At 46.0% G+C, this 18,129-nt stretch overlaps 1 protein-coding gene across 5 annotated transcripts in view; it reads left to right on the top strand.

Moving 5' to 3' along the window:
- Pla2g7 (phospholipase A2, group VII (platelet-activating factor acetylhydrolase, plasma)) overlaps positions 1-18,129 on the top strand; it is a 43,692-nt gene that overhangs the window by 14,488 nt on the left and 11,075 nt on the right. The window contains exons 2-6 of one of the 5 annotated variants that reach the window (XM_013517098.1): positions 1,041-1,116; positions 7,632-7,750; positions 12,795-12,920; positions 17,090-17,211; positions 17,593-17,737. In XM_013517098.1, coding sequence (XP_013372552.1) covers positions 12,815-12,920; positions 17,090-17,211; positions 17,593-17,737 — 373 coding nt within the window. In that variant the 5' untranslated portion in view covers positions 1,041-1,116; positions 7,632-7,750; positions 12,795-12,814. Of the gene's footprint in view, positions 1-1,040; positions 1,117-7,509; positions 7,751-12,794; positions 12,921-17,089; positions 17,212-17,592; positions 17,738-18,129 lie in introns of all 5 variants that reach the window. The other 4 variants (XM_005389864.2, XM_013517097.1, XM_013517099.1 and 1 more) reach the window with 4 other exon arrangements.

Raw genomic sequence — 18,129 nt, 5'->3', positions numbered from 1 at the left:
CTAGGTTATAACAGGAACAAGCTTCAACCGGAAAGAAAGAAAACAAAGGAGGGCACAGATCTGAAAAAGCCAAGTGCCCCCTGATAAAGGGAAGCAGGAAAAATGGGCAAACACTTCCGTCTGAGGACTAGAGGGGCAGGCTGGAGAGGGAGGAGGAGGAGGAGACCAGTTTTGCAGGGTTCTGTGGATGCTGGGGTGGGGTGGGCCATATCTCAGTCCTGGTTTCAGAGTTCTAGAAGAACCCTGATGGCTTGACCAGGATCAGGTCCCTGAGATGATTGTCTTTGGAGGCTCTGCTGGAATCCAGGAGATCTTGAGTTTAGGAAACAGGGTGTCTGGGTACAGCTGAAGGTCCCTGTAAGTCTGCTCTCCTGGCATCCTCAGTCTTGAGATAGTCTGGGGACATTTAGGCTAGTAAATCTTGCTTGGCCAACTTTTAGCCAAACTCTCCCTAAATAACTGATCTGCGGCCATGCAGAGGGTTTGACCCGAGCTTCACAACATGATAGGCAGGCTCGGCTGTGCTTTGAGTTCTCTCCTGGGCAGCCTGGACCCAAAGGAGGGATCTCTGTATTCCTCAGAAGAAAACACCTCTTGGTTTTGTATTTTTACTGTTATTAGTCCATGTTTGTAGGACCTAATGATCACATCCGTCATGGGGAGTTGTACATGTACATAATATATCTTCATTCTTTTTTCATCCTCTTCTTCTTCCCTTCCTCCCAATTTCCCCTATCTCTTGTTCTCTTTCCTTTTGAAAAGCTCTAATCTCCCTGTTTCCTATGATCTTTTATTTTGCCTCTCAACCTATATCTTCTATCTATGCAGAAACTTCAGTGAATCTCACAGACTGCTTAACTGCACACATTTCTTTTTTAAATACAGTTGAAAGCTGCACCATGCACTAGGCTCCTGAGAAATTCACCCACTCTTGTTTCTCTGAAAAGTGCTCCAGCAACCTGCCAATTACTGACCTCCCCAGCTGTGACCTAGCACCTTGTTTTCATTTTCTTCATAATTGTCCAATTCTACATTTGCAGCTGACATTAGAGAAATGCATATGAAAATGCGAAGATTCCATCTTACCCCAGAAGAATAGCTAACTTCAAGAAACAGGTAATAACAAATGCTGGTGAGGCTGCAGGGAGAAAGGAACCCTTCTCTACTGTTGGTGGGAGTGTGAACTAGTATAATCATGATGGAAATCAGAATAGAGCATCCTCAAAGAACTGAAACTACAAATTCCATTTCATGCAGCTGTTACACTTCTAGGCCTCTTCCTGAAAGAGTTAAAGTCATCATATTACAGTGGTACATGCATATCTATGTTTACAGCAGCCCAACTCCCAATTACCAAATCTTGCTAATGGCCTATATGTCCATCAATAGATGAATGGGTAAAGGAAAATATTTACACACAGTGGAATACTACTCTGCTGTAAAGAAAAATAAACTTGAGCCCTTTGTTTAAAAAATGGATACACCTTGAGACCATAATATGAAGTGAAATAAATCAGACACACAAGCTTAAATATCACATAGTTTCTCTTATATGAGAAACCCAAAGTAGAAATGAGCAAAATAATAGCCGATAAGAAGTGGGGTGACAGATCTTTCTTACATGGGAAGGGTATCAACAATCTTTAAGATTCAACCAGCTAAAGCCCTGGCATGTCTGCCCCTCCCGGAAGTGGTCTGAGCTGCGTCCTGGAGCATCTTCAATCTGGAGCAGAGTCCTTCGGTCTAGACAGAGCCTTGGTGTAGAGGACTGAGCTCACAGAGGGAAGTGCAGTGTAAATGCGGCCGGGTCACTCTGGGAACTTCTCCGTTTTGAAAATGAGATGGGCCTCATAGGTAAGGCCCATGGGCAGCCCCAGGGGTTAAGTGGCCTGGTGAGAGGGCACGGTGTCCGGGAAGAGGATGGGGGTGGGGATGGACACAGGAGATGGCACAAAAGACAGGCGCACCCGCTAGCTCCTCCTGCCTCCCCCTCCTCTGTGCCAGATCAGCTCTGAGGGCCTCTCCTGCGTGCCTGGGACCACAGGGAGGGATCCAGAGGAGCTAAGCATGCACCCAGGTGAGGAGGGGCCAGGTGAGGAGGGAGCCTAGCTACTATGGGGTGCTGCTTATTAGCACTGTCCCAGAATTGGGGAGGGGTGACAGCTGAGACCTGGGTGCTGCTGGCCTCTGCCCAGGCACCCTGGGAAACTGGTAGAACTGAGCAAGGCAGGGGCTCCTGGACCTCTCTCCAAGGAGGGCTCACAGGAACTCAGGGCTAAGGTGCTGCATCAGGCAGGAGAACTGGGACCCAGGGACTTGCCTTATCGACAGGTCTGTTACACACATGCATTTGCCCACACTTTTGGGGAAGGTTGCTTCTGGAATCCACTTCTAACAAGCAGCTGTAGAAACAGAATTATAAAATCAAAACCACCCTTCTCTCCTCCAGTGTCTTGGCAGGGAAATAGGAGTACAACAGTAGGGTTCTTCCACCCGGACTCAAGGGGGTTCCTGTTTTCAAACATCCAGCAAAGCAGGAAGCAAAATAGTTGCTCCCTCCGGGCCTCCTGGTTTCCTTGGGCCCACAGAGGTGCCAGGAAGGAAGAGAGGTTGTGTGGTGGTAAGCGGGAGTGCACCTCCTGCCAGGGCACAGGACTCAGGGAGGGACGTGCTACCACGCCAGTGTGGCCCAGATTCCTTTGGACCCAAATGGGAACGCTAAACTACGAGACTGTCCGTGAGCCACAGCAGGGAATGGCAGCTGCAGTCCCAGAAGCTGGGGCCAAATCTTGGGTTCACCCCCATCTCAGTACTGGCCTGATCCCTGAGGGGGAGATGCCCCCTGCACCAGCAGGTGTCCTTGTGGAGAAGCTTTTGGGAGCCCTGCAGAAGGCGGTGAGGCTACGGCCACCTTAGCATTCTGCACCCGTGCAGCAGGCTCTGTGGAAGCTGCAGCAGCCGGGGCGCAGGGCTTGCCTAGCACCTGGCACTTTCCAATAGGACACCCAGGCCTGGGAGCAGCTCCTTGCAACTCTGCATCCCTGTGCTTAGCTGTGGGGACATGCAAGGTGACAAAGTCCTCTTTGCAGACAATTACGGTTTACTAACCTCTTAGGGATTCCTTCAGCATAGAGCAGAAAGGCCGTGTAGGTCTCTGATCTCTGGGAAGGCCAGAGGGAGCTTAGAAGCACCCCCTGAACATCTGGGCTCCTCTTTGTCACCTCTGTTTTATCAGAAGCCTGGTTATTTTTGTGTTTCATGATTGTGACCTTGACTGACGCTAGAGGAGACATTGCCACACAAGCAATGCCACAAGGGAACAGTATCGAGGGTACAGACAGTGACGCAGAATGGGACCGCTCAAGTGGCAGTGCTCTGGAGTCTTGGGAAGCTGTGTGGCTTTTGGTCACAGACAGCAGGTCCCCCCCTTTCTCTGTGAAGTCAGCACCTGGGATGTACTGTCAAAGGTGCCTGGCTCCACGTTGTAGGAAAGACTCATAGCTCAGAAAGACACGTGTGCTGATAAATATATGTTCCTCATTATTTTAAAATAAACATAGGAGCTGAGGAGAAGAAAGCATTTGCTGTAAGCTTGCTCATAGAATCAGGTGGGCTGGTCCATTCCTGCTTTGTTCATTCATTCCTCAGTATCAAAAGGTGTTTACTGAGCAGCTACTGTGTGCCAGGCACTGAACCCTGAGCTGAAAGAGACACATTCCCGACTGTCATGAATTCCATTTCCCAGCATTGAGAGGTGAGCAAGTTGAGTTCAGGTCATGAGGCGAGCTTGGAAGAAAAGCCAAGTGTAGAGGCACAGTGCCGTTGGTGTGTGTGTGTGTGTGTGTGTGTGTGTGTGTGTGTATGCGCGTGTGTGCATGCATGTGTGTACAGGTGGGAGCATCCGGGCTTCAGTTTTAAAGAGAGACTTCTCTGAGTGGTGGCCCCACAGCACTGGGAACAAGCAGTGCAGGAGGCACAGATAAAGCCGTCATAGGCTCAGGTAGCCCCAGGGCTGGGCAGCACAGTGTCTGGGTCAAGGGAAAAAGCTGCAAAGACTGCATTTCATTCTATGATTAGATCAGTGAGAAGTTGAAAGAGAGTCTACACAGAAGGATGACACTGCATATTCAGGTTTGGTTTAAATATTACCCTGGGTGCAGTGTGGAGAACAGATTTGCAGGGAGGGGAGGAAGCAGACCAGTTCCGGGTTTGCGGAAGGTGACCTCGTGCAGGTGGTGGCACTAGAGGGCAGCATCTGGGGGAGAGGGTGGAATGTTACCTGATTCTCTGTCTCAAAGAGACAGAGACAAACTGGGGCTGACAGTGCTATGTGGGGCCCACTTATTCCATAAAGGCAAATAAGCTAGTTAATATGCTCTTAATATAATACAAGGTTTTATTACTATTATAGGTTGCTAAGACCATGTTTCTTTGAATTCCTTATGCTTCCTTGGTTTTTTGTCTTCTTGAGACAGGCTCTTGCTGTTCAGTTCAGGCTAGCCTCGAGATCACTTGGTAACCCAGGCTGGTCTCGAACTTGCAACGATCCTCCTGTTTCAGCCTCCCGAGTGCTGGGATTACAGGCGTGTGCCACCATGTCTGGCTGCTTACGCTTCCTTTTAAAATATGTTCTAATAATCATCACTTTTTTGTTGTATTCTGTTACAGACATCTAATTTAATCATACATAAAGAGATTCTGCTCTATGTAGTGCATTGGAAACTGTTAACTAAAAATTACCCTTAAACCTTATCGTAGAATGCTGTGACATGAATGCTAAAATAATAACCGTTTTAATTTGGAAAGGGGAATGTGCTCAGGTAAAAGTAGAATATCTGAAGCAAGGAAAAAAAGAATCTAAACCTGTTTATTCTTTGGAAAGATTTGACTTTGTCATAGATACAGGTAACCTTAGTGCAGAGATGTGTGGTTAAAGAGATTTTCCAGAACAGGCTGGGGCCCTGAGTTGAACAGGACCATTTCCCTTAGGGAAGCATTTTCTCTCTCTGAGAAACCCTTGACCTTTCTCTCTTTGGTCATGATGAAGTCTTGGAGTCAGGGAAGAGCTGTGAGGTTGTTTACCAGCGAGGGCAGGGGTAACTTTCTCATGACAGGACAGCTCACTGCCGTTTGAGGCAGCGCTGGATGTCCTTCCTGGCTCTCCTTGACTGCAGCTCAGAAAAGCACAGTGCCTCTGTGTAGAAGCCACAAGCCCTTCCTCATCCATATGTGTGTGTGGCGGAAGTTTCGGCTCCTCATGACTGAATAGGCTCTGGGTTAAGCTCGTGGGCCAGATGTCATCAGCTATTTATGGGATCAATGCGTCTGAACTTGCACTTCAAGTGACAAGCTGTGGGGGTCAGTGCTGACAAATGTGACAGTGATTCTGGGACCTGTAAAGTCTAACTTTTGCTCTCTGTACCACAGCAGTTCCTTAGGGTTGGGGCTGGCTGGGGCATCTTTAAGGGAGCACTTATAGTTTCTCCCGAGGGGCTTATGTCTACCTTGTTTGACTCATATAATGTCTTCAAAGGTTGACTTAGTTACTCTTCTTTAAAGATCAGGGAGTACCACATACAAATGAGGGCTTCCAGCCTTTGAAAACTCCCAGAAGATCTAGTAGCACGGAGTCTTCATTCCTGCCTGGAGCAGTTGGAAGAGAGCATCAGCTGCCCCTTCTGGGTGGCCACTGGGCCAGAGTCCCCAGCAAGCCTCACATGAGACTCTTTTGAGGTACCTGGCCATGGAAGTCTTGGCTTTAGAACCTCTGGTTAGGGCTGTCCAGCCCAGCCTGCCCTTTCCACAGCCATCGACCTGCAGTGCAGGAATCCCTGACTGTCCAGGATCCTGCAGGTCAGCCTTACACTTGTGCTTTGTTCTTCTGACCACCCAAATGGTAGAAAAGCTCCTGTCAGCAGGGTTTTATAATCTGGGTCCACACAAGATACATCCAAGACCTTCTGTGCAGAATGCTATCTGTTAGGTGTCGTTCTGGTCCACCAACATCTGCTGTGACCCGCTGTCGCAATCGCTTACATTCCTGGCTGTTGTTGGCCAGAGGTCCTGTGTGGAAACCTTTATCTGTTGAAATCCTGGAAGCCCTATAGGCTCAATAGGATGTGCTCTTCCTGGTGAGAATGCAGCTGAAAGGAGGCATGTCGATCTCTAAAATGTTACGTTCTCTTGTGCAGCGAACAGTGGCTCTACATTATTATTTTAACTTGCTTGTTTGGCCAATTCATCCTGATTTTGACATACCTTCAGTTAGGTTGTTCTGAGGATTTACAGCAGAGCTAGTGGCTTTCAGCTGAAGGTCACTTTTCTTCCCCAGGACACCTGGCAATATCTGCTACTGGCTACAGCCAGGGATGCTGCTAGAGTGGCTACAGCCAGGGATGCCTGAGTGGCTACAGCCAGGGATGCTGCTAGACACCCCTCAAGGCCCAGGGAGCCACACAACCATGAGCTCTCGACCCAGAGTGTCAGTAGCACTGAGGTCAGGGTCTTTATGTTAATGTCAGAACTCATGTTCAGATCCTGGAATGGCTACTTCCTGTGCCTGTGGCCATGGGCGTATTTAACCTGTCTCTTTCTGCTTTCTCCCCTGAACTCTGAGCTCTGAGGATGAAATGCATTCATGTATGTAAGATGCTCAGCGTGCTGCTGGCACAGAGTAAGTGGCATTATTACAGATCACTGTGCAAACATCCATTTATTCTTCTTCCTTGTCTCATTCGTCTGGAGTGTATACATTCGGGGGGCCCAAGGGTGAGTACGTCATGTCCAACCTCTCTTGCATGATGCTCACAGCTGTACCCTAAGGTCTTGGCTGCTGTTTACAGATGGCCCCCCCTACACAGAGAGCTGCTTTCCCTTGACAGTCCCTGTTAAGTGTAGCCCCTCTTCATCTGTGGCTTAAATCACCCATGGTCTAGCTGTAGTCAGGAAATATTAAGAGAAAATTCCAAAAATAAACAACTCATGTATTTTTAATTGCACACCATTCCAAGTAGCATAATGGACTCACAAGCCATCCCTTTCCATCCTGTCTTCACCCAGCATGGCCATGCTGTACATGCTACTCACCCACTGATCACTTGGCAGCTGTCTTGGTGATAGGATCAGTAGTCATTTCAGCACTTGTGTTCGGGTGATTTTTATTTTACTCAGTGATGGCCCTAAGAGCTATGATGTGTTGGAGGTGCTGGGCATAAAATGTGCAGGGCTGGTGGACCCAGCACTGTGTGAGAAGTACAGGGGGAGAGCAAGGGACCCAGAGCCTTCTGCAGGCTCAGTTTCAGCTGGGGCTTTGGAAAATATCCCCTTTGTGGATAGGAAGGGACTACACATCACTTTTCAGATTCCATCAGTATTTTCCTGGAACATCAGCCAGGCTTAATTCCACAGCCCCCAGAGGAAGATGTGGACTCTGAGTTCCTCTAGTGGAGAAAGCTTTTCTTTACTATTCTCGGTTTTCCCCACCTTACCCTTTCCACATCACGTCCCCAGGCCCTCATCTACGTGACAGGTCATGGCACTGGGACGCAGCTACAGATTCCGAGGACCGATAACACCACTCCTCAAAGGGCTTATATACCTGTAACAAGCCCATGTTCACTCACCTTTGACAGATGAAGAGAGAGAGGCGAGACTGGGTCATCAAACCAGGCAATAGCAGATCCAGGAGTCAAACACTGGCAGCCAGAGGCAGTGGCCGCATCTCTAAACCTCTTGCTTCTTCTGCCACAGGGTAAGTGTCCTCAAGCAGAAAACCCACTCTGTAGCCTTGTATGCAGACAACTCTCAAAAACATTGTGAGACAGCTCACACTCATAATGCTGCCTATATGGTGTGTGTGTGTGTTGTGTGTGTGTGTGTGTGCACACACATGTGTTTCTTGTGCCTCTTCTGTGTCTCATTCATTCAGGGTAGGGGTTGGCTGTGGCTTTAGTTTTTCATAATGCAGGAATCCCTGATCCTTTAAGGAGAAGCTAATATCCTTCTTCGGGAAACAATTCTTCATGGAAAGTCAGTAGAAAGCCCCATAGCACAAGTGGCACAAGGGGTGGGCCTGTCTGGGCAGGCTGCAGGGTGGAATGGAACCTCCAGGGTGGCAAACACCACCTGGTAATCTTAGACGACATGTGTCGGTCTCTGCCTTTAGCTGCAAGGGTGCAAAAATCTGGATGTTTGCACCCGGGGTGAGGGTGAGTTCCTTTTTCAAAATATGGGTGGAATCTATTAATTTTTATTTTACTTGTAGCTAATTTTCAAAATACTTACTTTTAAGTAAGTTGTATTATATTGTGAAATTATATATTTTGAAATCGTCTTGGTGATAGGATCAGTAGTCATTTCAGCACTTGTGTTCAGGTGATCCTTATTTTACGTGCTATATTGTGAAATTGTATTCCACAATAGGTAACTTGCTTTGTGTTTTGCTTTTTCTACATACCTTTTTTTCTGAGGCTGTGAAATGATTACACAAGAGTTGTGTCAACTGTGCCCAAAACAGGAGCTGCCAGAACACTCCTGCAGAAATCAGTTGAGTCTTGCATATTTGAGACGACCTGAGGCTAAGGTCTTGATGCCCTCAGCTAAGATGGTACAGATTAAAACAATGTTCAGACAGTATTATCTTTTCTTTCTTAGTTTCAATATTAGCAAGTGTACAGTAGGAAATTTTTTGCTGATGCTTTTGAAAAGAACCATATAACTCTGATAAAGATGGTGGCCTCAAAGTTCAACCCTACCTATGAATCTCGCTTTTTTTATGCAATAACATTAAGGGAATGCATAAATAGCATTAAATCCTTCTGTTGACCAGTGGTGAGGTAGACATTATAAATGATCTAATTGTCGAAATGCTCTTGCCCTGTTGCCCTGATATCTGCCTCCTTGTTGCATGGTTCAGAATGGAGTGAATATTTCTTTCAGGGCTATGGTTGCTTTGCCCTGTCTTAGGCCAGGGCTTCGTAACCTCAGCATCACAGACAAGTGGGAGTGATCTAGTGTTGTGGGGGTGATTTGGTGTTTTAGGTGTGTCCTGTGCATATTTAGCAGCATCCTTGGCCTCTACCTGTCCCCAGCCAATAGCAGCCCCTCCCAGTTGTGACAGCTCTTGGTTGGGGACATCTCCAGACATGACCCAATATTTTGAGGGACAACATTGCAGTTCCTAAATACAGTATGATGCACTGCTGGTTTTTCCCTACCTTCATGTTACTGTAAAATATCCAAAGCAGGAGATGTTACCTTCTTCCTCAATGATTCAGTCTGATAATGGATCAATTTTGAGATATTGATCCATCAACCACTGTCTTAGAATGTAGTCAAAAGCAAGTTGGCCTATTACTTGCTCTTAGGTCTTTCCCTAAGACTATATGTTCCGTATGAGTTTTATTATTGTTGCTATCATGATTCACATAAGCTTGAGGGCTTGGAGCAACATAGTTTCTTATCCTATCGTCTCTAAGTCAGATGTCTGAGAAGTCTCGGTGGGCTATAAACACGTTGTTGGCAAGGGTAAGTTCTTCTTGGACCCTGAGGGGAAACTCAGTTGCCTGGCCTTCTCAAGATTCTAGAAGTTACCACAGTCTGTGACTCCTACACATTCCTCCATTTCCAAAGCCAGCCACAGCTGTCTGTCACATGACGTCATGCAGACCTCTGCTGCTGGTACCCCTTCCTCCACCTTGTGCTACCTTGGGCCACTGGATGACCTATGATCATCTCTCCATTTTAAGGCAGTTGATTAGCAGCTCTAATTCCATCTGCAATCTTAAGTCCCCTTTGCCACGTAACAAACATATCAGCCTTTACCTATGGATTTAAAGTACTGGAAAAGAGCAAAGTAGAAAGAAGAATTAAAAATTACCTGTTTTGGTTTGGAGTTTTGCAAGGAGAAATGACAATACAGGACATATATTTTATAAGGTTATTTATAATAGTCATCCAAAGAATCATATACAAGAGAGTTCAGGAAATCTGTGTAAACACTAAAGACCAAAGAATCCAGCTGAAGGCCTGGATCCTACAGTAATGTCCTGCATGAGTTCAGCTGAAGACCTAGAGCCCATAACAATACCTCCCATGAGTCCAGCTGGAGGCCTAGAGCCCAGGACAAAGTCTCATGCAGGCCTGTTTCACAGATCTGCCCTGAGAAGGCCCAAAGGTCAGTGGTGGAATCTAGAATGTCTATGCCAGTAGGATAAAGGATCCGTGCTAGCAGGCTGAGGGATCTACACTGGAGCCAGGAAGTGACACTCAAAATAAGAAGCAGAGCGCCCCTGAAAAGTACCACAGCTATCCTCAGCAACAGTGAGGTCCTGAGCTCCTCCGATGATCAGGACAGCCAAGTTCCCCTCAAGAAAGTCAAAGTGACAAGCTTTTCCAGGAGACTGAGCAGTACACCATCTTCCCCTCTGGAGATCGGAAGTGATGCTCAAAGTGAAGACCAGAGCTCCCCCAAAGTGAACTAAAGCCATTCTCAGCAACAACAAGGTCCCAAGCTCCTTGGATGATGAGAACAGCCGAATTCACCAAGAAAGCCAGCATGACAAGCTCCTCCAAGAGAACCACAGCTCCTTACAGCTTCTCTCAGCTGCCAACAGCCTCTCAGCCCCTTCTCCATTTCTGCCTCTTATGCTGCTGGCAATAATCCTCAGGTGGGCCTCCCACACCCAGCACCATGCTGGTTCAGTTCAGCTGGGGGTTACAAGTTGACCACCAGTTGTCAACTGCTCACATTACTTTTAGTTCCTAACTATGTAAAAATCTCCAAAGATTAACCTTGTAAATGTTTAAATATTTATTTTGTCTCTTCTCCCCTCTTCCATTTCTATTTCATATATGTCTATCTAAAATGATGGGAATTCTCTTAATCCTCTGTGTGACATTTTACTTTATTTTAGACAATACTCATCATGATCAACAAGCTCTTTTTAAATGTCACTTTAAAACTATTTCTTACTAGAAAAGCAATACCTTTTATCATAAAACATGTGAGACCTAATGGGAAAAACATCCATGAGTCCATTATCCTTCTAATATTAATTGGCTTTTAAGTATGAATTTTTACATGACAATTTTGTAATAGTTTTTAGTTGAAAGTGCATTGTAAACAGTTTCCTAAATCGTGGAGAATTGTTTTACAGACATGCTACTGATTGCATAAAATCCCATTGATGAGGTGTCCTGACTGTCTGACATTTGTGGGGCTTTGGTGGTAGTGTACGTGTGCAGGGCACTGCTAACCTGTGGAGGACAAGAAGGGCAGTGACTATGAAGTGTTTGAGTGTGACTAGGATGTGGCGGAAAGGCTTATTTTGGTATCTAGGGGAATATGGGGACCTTTGCAAAACCAACTAAATTTACCCAGCTGTTCCACCTTTGACAAAGTAAAGGGGGACCAAGAACTGATATCAAGCAGCAAAGAGAAGATGTGTTTGTTTAGGCAAAGAGCCTTCTGTGAGAGGGAACAGGGCCAGAGGATGCCTGGTGTGTCTGTGACCGGTAAGAGGGCCAGGATTGTTGAGACAGGATACACGGGGCATAGACATCCCTCAGTGTCTGCGGTGCACAGACTGATAACAGCCTTCTCTGCTACTTTGCTCTGTGACTGCTGGAGCCTTGCAAGGCCTGACAGAAGAATGATACAACCACAGTGGCCACAATGCCTGGGAGAGATCGGGGAGACCACTTAGAGTTATTGCCAAAATTCAGATCATTTCCATCACCCCCCCCCAAAATCAAAGGGGCATATTTTAAAGCAGAAAAGTCATGCTCAAGTGCAAGAGATCTTTTGCTAATAAGATATTGCTCGCAGCCTAACTGCCATGGGAAATATTTATTCAATACCAGCTGCCTGTTGGGACCTCTCTTAAGTGCTAGGAGCAAGAACAACCTCACGTCTGCCTTTTGGAAGCTAACAATGGAGTAGGATAATTGAGATTGCCTAAATGAATAGTCATACCAAATACATGTAACAAATTATAATTATAATGCAGCAGCATTATAATCACTGTATCAGTGTATAATTAGGGCAGAAGCATAGGCCCGAAGCTGCGTTTACCATGTGCTGCACAGAGAGGCATCAGTAGATATGATGTAAAGAGTAGAATGTGGTTGGTACAGTTATTATTTTTTTTTTTGTATTTTAAAGAGAGAAAAAATGATACAGAATTTCAAAACAAAATGATAGGAAATTAACAGTGGTTACTATATTGCATATTGTTATCTTCAAAGTAGTTGCTCAGATTACAAGATATAGGAATGTAAAATTGATCAGACAATATAATCACTAACTGTTGCTTTCAATGAACTAATAGGAATTAGTAGTACAAGTATCTTAGTTATCTTGTGTGTATATATATATATATATTTTACATTTTCTCTTCCTTCATGTCTCCTTTCCCCCATCCCAGTTACTCTTTCCTTTTGAGCAGTTTCTTTCCCTTTCACAATATCTACTGTACCTAAAAAATAAAATAAAATAAGATAAAATCTACTGTACCTTTTGGATCTCACTTAAGTCATTACATTTTGATGCTACGCTTTATAAGTAAAATACACTGCTAGCTGTTAGAGAACTAGTGATGAAAAACCTAATATAACTGCTGGTAAGTATAACCTCTGTGCCCTGTAATCCAGTAGTATCAAAGGCTTTGCCACCCTAGTCCCTACCTAAGCCCAGCTCAGAAAGTGCACATTTTGTTTTCCCCATTGCCCCACTGTCTCCTGCTTTCTCAGCATATTTAAATCCTCTCTACATGTTCTCTTTATCACTTGTGCAGAAGCTTCAGCTGAACCCAGGATGGCCCCACCAAAACTGCACATGCTCTTCTGCCTCTCCAGCTGTCTGGTACTGGTCCACCCTCTTGAAAGGCAAGCCGTAACTCCTGTCACTCATACCCAATCAGGTAAGAAACACTTAATTCTGGGGTTTGAACTGTCACCAACCCCAGGCAACCTCAGCAATGCTGCATGTTTGGGCTTCTCTAAACAAGTCCTATTAAGAAATGGTGGTGAGACCCTCAGTTCTCCTGAAGTTGGGAGAGGGGCCCACTTGGTCCTCTTTATAGCTGTGTTCTACCACAGACAGAACCAGGGTGAGGCAAGAGGCAAGGGTCTCAAAACACAGACGTACTACTGGATCTTAGTGGAGGGCAGTAGGAATAGATGACAGATGGGATCCAGAAAGATATGACCTGTTCTGCCTAAGAAGTAGGGACAAGTGGGCCCCAGAATAGACATTGTTACTTGCTCTCTTACCTTGGGGTAAGGTTAGGAGAAAGAGAGGGGGCTTCAACAAGCCAACAGGAGTAGCCAGAGTAGGACACCTCTAGTCACCTCTGTGTCACCAAAAGATCCTACTGCAAAGAGCTTGCACTGTAGCTTTGTGATGTCCTGCCCATGCCAGGTGTAGTGAGTGTGGTCCTCTGCCAGGCTCCTTTGGAGAGCAGGGAAGCTGGATTGTGAAGGTGTTGCACTGTCACAGCCACAGGTCTGTGCATGTGCCTTGACCTAGTCACCAGATCTGGTTGTTCAGGCTTGACAGATGACAACTTTTCACAGCATTCTTACCTAACATGGTGCCATCAAGATAAATTTTGCCCTGCTTCATAACCAAGGAAACAAATGCCAAGTAGGAGAGGGGCCATATTTTTTGTGTACATCAACATCTGCAAGGTCTGTTCATTCCTCAGCTTTTACCGACAGATTTGGGCATAAGGAATATGCAGGTGACCATGACCAAGACCTGTAGCGCAGGAGTATGGAGCCTGGTAAAGTTAGATTCATGGGAGCCATGGGTTGAAGACATGTAACATTTTACACAGTGATAGGTAAACTATCAGCTAGGGGACATTTGTACCATGCACTTTTTATTGGCTCAGGGTGTGAAAGTCAAGACATGTTTCCTATCCCTTCATGTTTAAAAATCACCGGGCTGGCAGAAACTTGAGGACAGGAGCGTTGATTTATTGATCTGTGTCGTTTCAGCTCAATGCCCTCCTCTTCCTAAATGCTCAAAAGGAATACACACGTGTTTTAAATTATTATAAGAGTTTATCAAATAAAAGATTCAAACAATAGCTGATTCTTTATACATTCTTATTAACTGAATACCTAGAAAAAATAGCAGTGGAGATGAAAGGGTTATGAATGTAGTGTTTATGAAAAGAGAGATGTTGGGTGCTAATGGAGGGCATAAAGCCATATAAGAGAGCATAATTTTCCTAATGTGTGAGTAACTCCTCTGAAGACCAAGTTGCAGGAATATTGGACAAATGAACATCACCAAAAATCAATAATATAATCAACAGCACAGCGTAGGTTCCAAAGCTCCTCTTCAAGATGGTGCCTGATGGATGATAGGTGGAAGCAGGAATTGGGGCCCAGGATTGACGACTGCAGGTTGCTGAGACTTCTCTGTAGACCCTCTGACCCTAGAGAGCCACAGGAACCCCTTGTAGACTGCTCCTGAAACCTGGGTCGGCCTCTCACTTCCTGAGGCTTTCTCAGGGGCCAAATGTCCTGAAGTCACCTTGACTTGAGTTCTGGGTGGGAGAGCATCTCAGGGACTGCAGATCTGGGGAACTCAGAGGACATCCTCAGGTTACTGGAAAGAGTCCCAGGGCCTTGGCGGAACTGAAGTCTGATCAGGGGAAAGGTCCACTTTTGTAGAGTGGTGCTTTTCTGTGGCTCTTGAGCCAGTTCTAGAAGGAATGTGTCCAGGGCCACTGTGGGCTGTCTAGGATCCGAACTGAACCCTAAGAGCCTGCAGACCCTCCCCCTTGGTCCAGCCATGGCTCAGCTGCCTGTGGGTGGGCTCAGCACCTCAGAGGGCCTCATGGCAGAGGTAAAGGCAGCTGTCACCACCCTGCTATCCTGTGGACATGATCTGTCCCTGCTGTGCCATGAACATGGCTCCATAGTCTCTGTGGAGAGGAGGAGCCTTTGTAATCCTAAATATCCCTGAACTGTTCACCTGCCAGAAAAGGTAGGAAACCAAATCCCTGAGGAAATGCCATGAATTTTAACTTGCTCTACAGGGAAATTGATTCTCCTGTTTAGATGTGCTTCCATCTCTGAACTCCAAGTGCTGCATATAGGTTTGGCTCTCCAAGGAACTAACTCTGGGGAAGGGGACAAGGATGCCAGCTGGCTGCCTCTTGCATGTCATGTCCTGTGCTGGTGTTCACCCTCATGTCACTTCACGCTTATAGCTGTCAGGCAGGCTGACTCAGTGCTTTCCTCCCAGGTCAGAGCCTGTGGCTCAGCCCCTGCCTCCTCAGAACCACCCTGTTACTGACTGAACTGCCGTCTGCTGTAGCAGCCATATGGCCTGGTGCCTGAGCAAAGTGATACTTAAACCTAAAAGAGACTTTCCTAGCCCTTCTCTGGTTCTGTAGCTGGGGAGGGGCCTAGAGCTGCATTTCCAAGCTCTGCTGGGCCAGTGAGGATGGCTGTGGGCCCCGCTGAGTATCGAGTAGACCTTCTTGGATGCAGGCAGAGAGGTGGCAGAAGAAATCTGGGCTGTGGGCATCAGCACACTCAAGGTCTGTCTTCCGGCACAAGGACTCGTGTCATTCTATCCAGGGTGACAGGTCCCAAGAATGAGGTGCCTGAGGATGAATAGAAAAAGTAAGAGAGACAAGAAAAACAAGAGGGGCAGAAGTCTGCAATGAGGGGGCTTACAGCCTGTCAGACTGCAGTCCCGATTACCAACCTCAGTCACCTTTTATTGAGCGAGAACCAAGGGCATAGCTAGTACAAATTGGTGGATACCAAACGTTTTAGTAACTAAAGGATAATCCTTCTCCAATTCTGCCTCTTATGCTGCTGGCAACAATCTCCAGGTGGGCCTCTCACACCCAACACCACACTTACTCAGTTCAGCTGGGGGTTATAAGTTGACCACTAGTTATCAATCTACTACAATCACAGTCCATCCCATTAATTTTTACAACGCATAGCAAGACTAAAAAATAGGGATCTCCTGCAATTCAAATACACTCTTATTTTCAGGTGAAAGGTTTCAGTTCATTTTTGCAACAATAAACAAATCATTGTGTGTCCTCAGTGCTTTCTAATCAAAGAATGTCCTTCTCCACAGACTTGGGCCTTGGTTTGGGCATCTATAAGCAGCCCTGTGTTTCAATCCTAAACCCCACAAGGAGGAGTCAGTTTGTGCCTGGACTTCTAGCACATTTGCTGAGAGGGCATGTGTAGACTTAATGCCTCCTATGAACTCCCTTCTAAGAGCGCCCCATTATTCCCATCTTAGAAGCAAATGTGGTGATCGGGAGCCATTGGAGAGTTTTAAGAATTGATGAGGTTTGTGCACTAAGTCCCTCCAGGAGCTGGGTATGGGAGGCATTTGAAGGGGCCAGGTGTGAGTGCACAGGACAGTAGAAGAGACCGCAGCTGCCTGGTCAAGAGACACAGAGAACACAAATGAGTCAGAGGAAGTAAGAGTCAGAGACGCACTGGGAAGATAGTTCAAAGTTACGAACAATTGTTAGGCATTGAAATTTGGCTGGGCAAAAAAGGTTGATGAAAAAGAGGGAGGAAAGTAGGATGACTCCCAAGCTTCCAGCCTGAGAGGCGTAAGACAGAATTCTGGAGTTGTGGGCTGTGTGGTTGGAGGTAGAGGAGGGGAAGGTGAGACGAACTTTAGTCTCAGTTTGGACCACTGGCTTTGAGGCTGCTATGGGAAAGGCATTGGGTGGAAATGCCTGGTGAGAAGCTGTAAGTACAAATCTGAAATGGGAGATAAAGTTCATGTTTAGAAAAAAAAAACGTGGAGAGTCACCATTAGTGTACTCCAGACAGATTGAAAGGAGAGGCGAGGCTGTCAGGGTGAGGAGGTGGTGTTGCAAGGCATCCTGGGAGACGGACTGTGTCTACCTGGATCTTTTTATGCTCCAAACACCTATCCAGTGCATTGCACACAGCAAATCCTCACCTACATCAAAAATGCAAGAGGCCAGAAACTGTGGGCCATGGCTTGATTCCCTTAGAAGTCCTTGCAGAATGATTTGGGTGTACAGGCTGCCACATGAGGCAATATTGACCTGTTTTTCAGCATGGATCCCAGGAATACAATCGCTGCTGCCTACTGAGAGCTTTCACCACACAGTAATCCCCAAGGGAAGTGGGCCTTACTCCGTGGGTTGTACAGACCTGATGTCTGGTTACACTAACCAGGTAATGCCTTGACTGGTTCATTTATACCCTAATACTGACTTCCTCTGCTGTTGAAATTGGACCTCACTCTCACCTACGAATGACTCACTTTGCCATTTCTGTTGTTCCATTTCCCTGATTCTTTGCTATCGTCTGATTGGTCTGTAACCTCTTGTAATTATCCTGTCTTTCTTTTAATTGTTCTGTATTCCTTAACACTCAAAGACTATTTTTTTCTTCTTTATGACTACAGTCAATCATCACAGCAACTTAAAAAGTCTCTGAACCTCTTTATGAATGGTAGAGGTATTTGAACCCTACTAATAAAATATGCAAAACATCTGTGGGAGTATGTTTGAGAAGAAACTAGATTAAAAACACATTCATTTTTTTCATCCATAGAGCACCTTCTTGCGCTTGTATTATCCATCACAAGATGAAGATTTCCCTGAAGCCCTGTGGATCCCAAACAAAGAATATTTTTTGGGTATTAGTAAAGTCCTTGGATCACCCAGTATCTTGGGCAAGGTTCTCAGTGCATTATACGGTAAGATTTCTGTTGGTCTGTTGGTGAGATTCTGTCATCTCTAAAATAGAGAAACTAGGAACAAGACTTTCTGAGAGTGAAGAGCAAAGCAGATTTGCTCCAATAAAATTTCTCCTACGATGACACTATCAGCATTTCTCAAGAGCCCAGGCAGCTTTGAGAGAATCCAAAGTTCTCGATCCATCCGTCCTGAATTCACTGGGAGTGGGTGAGATGTCAGCCTGGCACTTGTGCCCTTCCACGGTGGCTGCTCAGTTTTCCTTCTTAGGAATCATGGGAGGAACAATGAGCTGGTGAGAGAAGCAGGTTGGCTGTTGTCACCATTACTCCGTATGCTCTGTATCAGGCAAAAAAAAAACAAAAAAAAAACAAAAAAAAACCAAAAAAAAAAA

This window comes from Chinchilla lanigera, unplaced genomic scaffold (assembly GCF_000276665.1).
Source record: "Chinchilla lanigera isolate Chin_1 unplaced genomic scaffold, ChiLan1.0 scaffold00036, whole genome shotgun sequence".
Lineage (NCBI taxonomy): Eukaryota > Metazoa > Chordata > Mammalia > Rodentia > Chinchillidae > Chinchilla > Chinchilla lanigera.
This window is presented reverse-complemented; position numbering and strand designations above follow the sequence as displayed.